The 5,978-nt window shown below is 46.8% G+C and overlaps 1 protein-coding gene across 1 annotated transcript; it reads right to left on the reverse strand.

Annotated features, from left to right (window-relative positions):
- Positions 1 to 1,590: 1,590 nt before the first annotated feature.
- On the reverse strand, positions 1,591 to 3,006 carry LOC123403599. Its single transcript, XM_045097522.1, has one exon. The coding sequence runs from the start codon at positions 2,911 to 2,913 to the stop codon at positions 1,744 to 1,746; it is 1,170 nt and encodes a 389-aa protein (XP_044953457.1). The 5' UTR covers positions 2,914 to 3,006; the 3' UTR covers positions 1,591 to 1,743.
- Between the last annotated feature and the right edge of the window lie 2,972 nt (positions 3,007 to 5,978).

A 5,978-nucleotide genomic window follows, 5' to 3' on the forward strand; every position in this document is an offset into this window, starting at 1 on the left:
ATGACCTTCTGCAACGTCGACCTCCACCGCCTCTCTCTAAGTGGGCGGAGGTGAGAAGCTTGGGCGACCTCACGTGCTCTAAGGCGATTAGGGTGTCGGCCAGCGTGGTCGGGTGGGCATGAACTACATCTACTACATTTACAAATGTCTTCTCATCCATCCCCATGTGCAACCATATAATTTGGTAAGCTAACAAGAGATCAAGAAAATACTGTTGCAGCACTGATGAGAATGTAAATCAAAACGTAACTCAACTCAGAACAAAACAAATGCAGCATTGTCATCTACTGGTGCCAAATTGTAACAAGCTGGAATGCCTGGAACATGAGGTCTCATTAAACTAAAGTTTGGCGAGAAGATCCAAGGTTTCCAGCTCATACGAACTAGAGTACGGCAACCAACAAACTGGACTGAACTAAATCCAGACAAGTTCACTAATACTCCCTTTGTCCCAAAATAAGTGACGTTGATCTAGTACAAAATCTTTACTAATTCAGTACGAAATCTGCGAAACTTATTTTGGGACGGAGGGAGTAGATAGCAGACAGAGAGCCAAACCACTCTTCTTCAGCCATTTTCCAAGCGCAGAACGCCAAGGTTCGTTCCAGCCTTCAAGAACAATGTCACTTGCCACCAACGACAGCCTATAAAAACAGTAGAATTATTATTTTCCAGATGACCCAGAACAACTAAGCTAACACCTGAGATCAATCTAGGCAGACTGTAAACAAAACTAAACAGAGGTAAATATTCCAACCGCTTGCTATTCAGACACATGTAAGCCTTCATTGCTCAAAACCTGAGGAGGCTCGGTTTTAACAAGCCAATAGCATTTGGACTATATGGTAGGCCGTATATAGAAACTGTACAACTGTATTGTTCAGTCCTGAGATCAGTTGTCCCTGAAAGTATCAGTTGTCCCTGAAATAGTACTGGAGAAAAACAGAGGAATAATCTGATATAGACTAGTAAAGCAAGAATTACCTACACAACATTTAGTCACTACAACAACAAAAAAAGATACCGCAGAAAGAACAAAGATTTTCAGCTCACAAGAATTAGAACAAACAACAAACAAACCGGACCAAAACTGAATCCTCGGATTGATCAATGTATTGTGACCATCAATTAGTCCAAAATTGTTCCCAAAAAGAAGGTCCAGAATTGACATTCAGAGGCAAATTTATGATGATATGAACATTTGAGGACTCATGGATCCAATTACTAGCTTCATCAAGTGTTAGCAATGACCAACCTAGCATGTGACAGACATACCACACCTGACAACCAACTCTTGTCAGGCAAGAACACTGAAACAATTTGTGGTGCAGTAAGCGTTTAAATTTGTTAAGTGTCTTAAGAAACTTTACAGCAGAACCAGGATTTCAGCAGGCCCTCCAGGCTATAAACAGAAAATTGCTGGGCCACTCAGAGATGAGGAACTCGAACCTTCGCTGAAGTGATTCCTTGGACGTCCTCAACAAAATCAGAACCTTAGACACAGGAATACTCACCCCCGGCATCAGTCAACCTGAACATCTTCTATTATATAGGATGGAGGGAGTAAATGATAACCTAAACATATCAGGATTCAAACGATCAGTTTCATCAAGCGTTGGCAAAGGCCATACCAGCATCCAGTTGGACAAAGTATACGCCGAAATAGGAATTACAAGCTTTCCACACAATGAAAACTTTGTTGCACCTTACATAGTTTACCGAAGTTCATAGCACATTCTTGGTTCATGTAAATCTGAATCTAGTCGGCACTTCCCCTTTGCAAGCAGCTGCATAGTCTTGAGCAAGGTGTGGTGCAGCTTGCTTGTGAGGGCATATGAACTTGTTCACAAATACCTTGTCGCTAGCCACCACCATATTATAGTAGTCCCTGCCGTGATTTAGCAATCCATTTTCCTGAAGAAACCTCATAACATAGTACCGGGGCTTGAGCCGGCCCTCGAGGCTAAGACCGAGCATTACGGGCCGGTGAGCAATGTGCGCTGGTTCCAACCCCACCTTAGAGATGAGGAACTCAGACTTGTGCTGCAGCACGTCCGTTGACCACCACAGCACGGTCGGCCACTTGCACACAGCAATGCCGACATCGGCATCCGACCACCTCAATGCCTTCTTCAGCTGTTCCACTTTGGCGGCAATCTTCTCCGCGCTGCTGAGGCATGCGACGGCGTGCAGCGCTTGCCGGAACATTCCAGAGCCACGGGGCACACCTATACCTTCGGCGCACGCGACCATCGCCAGGAGACGCCCTGGTTTGGCGCTAAGCATCCACGGATCACGGATGAAGAGCTTGGCAATATCGCAAGCACCTAGCCCGCACTCTGCTACGAGCTTGACATTGGGCTTGACCACCCTCTCGAGGTCAGAGCCGATGATGGAGGTGCCATGTTTGAGCGGCCGGAGCAAGTTTCCGAAGGAGCCAAAGAGCGGCAGCAAGTAGTCTAGCTTGGAGACGACGGATCTGTGGCGGAATTCGTTGGGGGCGAGCGAGACGAGGCGCGAGATATCACAAGGGGATAGGCCGAGGCCGGTGAGCCCGGCGACGACGGGGGCCAGCGTTCTCTCCACGCCGGCGCAGAGGAACCGCGGGTCCTTGGCGACGAGGGCCGCCACATCAGCGCCGGAGAGGCCGAGGCCGGCGAGGAAGGCGAGGACGGCGTCGGGGTTGGCGGGGGACTTGAGGTGGGAGAGCTTGGCGGAGGCCTTGAGTGCCTGGGCACGGGTGAGGCCGCAGGTGGCGACGAGGTACTCCTCCACGGCGAAGCTGCTAGGGTTCAGGGAGACGGCGGGCGCGGCGGCGGCGGAGGCGGAGAGGAGGCGGTGGAGAGAGAGGATTGGGGATGTGGTGGGAGAGGACAGGAGGTGGCTGAGGACGCAACTCCGGAGGCGGAGCATGGCGCCGCGACGGCGGAGCAGCCGCCGGCGCCGGCGCCGGTGAGGAATCCCAGTAGCGTTGGGTGCGGTGGTGTGGTGGACGGGGATTCTGGATCTGCAACGAAGTGAAAGTTGGCTGAGCCAAGTTATGATCCAATCCCTGCCACTCAAATAAAATCCAACGGCCAATACTGTTTTGACAATATGGAATACAGATAAGAATGCACGGTGCGTTTACCATGTTACAAAATTCCAATTCCATAGAGCTTCCAGAGTTGATACTTACCTCGAGGACGGGGTTTATAGCGCCGGCGGCGAAAATCGGTCCGGTGCCCCTCGACTCCTCGTTTAGCGTCGGTTCGGGTTAAAATAATAGCCGACAAATCCAGCCCCCCACGGGCATTTTCGACGCCGAGTGGAGGACGGATGTCCAGCACCGGGAGGTGGTCAAAACATATCGACAGAGGGGGATCGATGCCAAGAGGGTCAAGGACGCGGTGATGGTCGATCAGGAAGAAGCGTCCCGCACGGGGATGATGAATCCGCCCGGTCGCAACCTGTAGACCGCATGGAGGAGCCGACGGCGATGGTCGACAATCCAAACGGCGTGCAACAAGTGGCATGGGATCGTCGAGGAGGTCGTTGCTCGCCCGGAAAGCAGCGCCAATGTCGAGGGTCAGGTATGGACATAGTTCGCCAGCCGCAGTTCGTCGCGTTGTCGTGTACTCTGTCGACATGTTTTGTCTGCGGTTATGCAGATGATTCCGATGTCCATCATGTATCGCGCCAACAACGAGGACCAAGAGTTGAAGTTCCTTCACGTGTTCTCCAGCATCGAGTCCTGCGAGGAATGGAGGGAAGTTCAGCTCGCTCTCGACAAGGCCAAGGAGACCTACAATCCAGACACGCGTGCCCCGACTGCGGCACAAGGGCGCCCAAATGGCACCAAAAAAGCCAGGGTGGCGAAGGACACGGCGCCCGCTGCCGAACGGTTACAAGCTTCAATCGAGCAATGCATCGCCGACGTCAAGAGCGGCGCTGCCAGGAGGGAGGAGAAATCCGACGCGCGGTGGTCGGCATTGATGATGAACGTCGCCGTGAAGAAGAGGAACGCCGACAATGAACGAGCGATGCATACTTAGTTTATTCCTACACATAAAAAGCTCTTTGTATAAGTCTGTTTCCGTTAAAGAAAAGCTCTAGGAAGACCAACAGAAGAAGACCAACCAAGTATTAGTCTGAGTAAATTACCATCAATTAGCTAGTGGCTTTAAATTCCACATCTAATTGCTTACATGGCATAAATCTTAACGGAATACAGAGAAATTTGTTTTTACATCCAATTATCAACTCCACACCTTTTTTTTTATGGAATACAGTTCAGAACACAAGTTCCCACCCTAGAGAAGTGCCAAAAAAAAAAAAACATGCCCTGGTGTGGATGTAAATTATCATGAAGTGTCAAGTTCAATGTTGATACTTGAACAGATACTAACACCATTTTACCTTTTCTCAAACAGAACGCCAAGTTTTCACTGTATTCAACTCGATATGGCGTTAAACAATATTTGTTGATTCCCCTGATTTTGGCTGCAACTAAGTTAATTGTATACGTCGACTGTTTTCATTTGCAGTTCCTACGATGAACTGGGTATCTTATTCATGTTCTCGAGCAGAATTAACATGTATCAAGTTTAGTCTGAACAGTTGCTGGTGACTCGAAAGGAACAGGAATTACATGAGCACATTGGGTTGTTTAATTTCCTTCAATCATAGAACAATACATGCACCAAGGGTAACATATCTAGAGTTTGCATACAATATCTAGGGCAATACGAGAAAACTAAATAACTTACAAAATTCGGAAAGAGAAAAGTAGGAGCTTCTCTGAATAAACTCCCAGCACGCATCAGGTCATAAATACTTCAGGGCATCATCAACTAACAAAGCCTTTAGAATCGCGTGTAGTGTAGCAAAAGCCCAGCCACCATACTTGGTCAATATCCTGGAAAGAAGAAGAAAGAACTATATATGCATCTACATCCAGTTTCATCAAATCTTTTCCTGGAAGAGGAAAGCACCATGGATCTACAACATTCAGTAAATAAGTCAGTATACTCCTCTCTTTATTGCCCAGCTGGCAAGTCACTTCATTCATCAATCGACCCATTCCCCTCGCCTTCATTGCATTAATCTTGTTTCTATATACTCACAAGCTAAACTAGGTACGAGAGAAGAGACACGCACCTGATCTTCATTTCATATCAGAGCTCTTCGCCAATAATAGCATGTCCACATCTTTGTGTTACTGCAAGCACACAGATGAGATCCCATTTCTTCCAATTTCTGCCGCTTGACGTCCTATCCTCACACAACTTGATTCTTAATTTGAGGTAGACCAGCATCAGCATGTCTACAATCTCTGTGTTAGTAATTCTGCAGGATTCTATGACTATAACTACGCTATATCCGACAGATAGTACATGCATGTCTGGATTGAGATTTAACCGAAAAGAGTGTATGAAGAGATGACATTGGGCACAACTGAGAAAAATACTGCATGTCCTTAAATGTTAAGACTAAGCTTGGTTATCTCTTGGCTGACGTAATAGTCTTCGACATCTTCATTCTCTTTTCTTCAATTCCAGCCTACATGTCTTCAGCGGAGTTTGTAACCAACACAACTAAAGCAAATTTAAAAGAGCATCTAAAAAGCAAAACATAAAGCAGAGGATGGTACATAAAATTCACATTACTATCCCCAAAAAATATTCCAAGGGAAAAAGATGTCATGAGAATCTATATAAATAGTTCTAATATAGAACAAAATTAGCTAACAGGTATGGCAGAGAATAACATGGTAATGCCATGACCCTTTTTAAGATTACCTTAAGATAAGTTCCTTCATAGTGTATGTAATGGCCTCTGTTTTTCGACACCATACCATACAAGCATCAATTTGTGTATCCAGTACAAATACAAGGGCCTTTGAAATATCCATTATGTAGTGCTAAATGGGTAGGCTGTCAACAAAATGCAACTAGCCCACTAATGAAGTATTCAGTTTTGACATCAGATGTTCCTAG

This window comes from Hordeum vulgare, chromosome 6H (assembly GCF_904849725.1).
Source record: "Hordeum vulgare subsp. vulgare chromosome 6H, MorexV3_pseudomolecules_assembly, whole genome shotgun sequence".
Lineage (NCBI taxonomy): Eukaryota > Viridiplantae > Streptophyta > Magnoliopsida > Poales > Poaceae > Hordeum > Hordeum vulgare.

What these genes read in the sequence shown, in the direction of transcription:
- LOC123403599 (XM_045097522.1), bottom strand. Translation starts at nt 2,913, where the DNA reads ATGCTCCGCCTCCGGAGTTGCGTCCTCAGCCACCTCCTGTCCTCTCCC.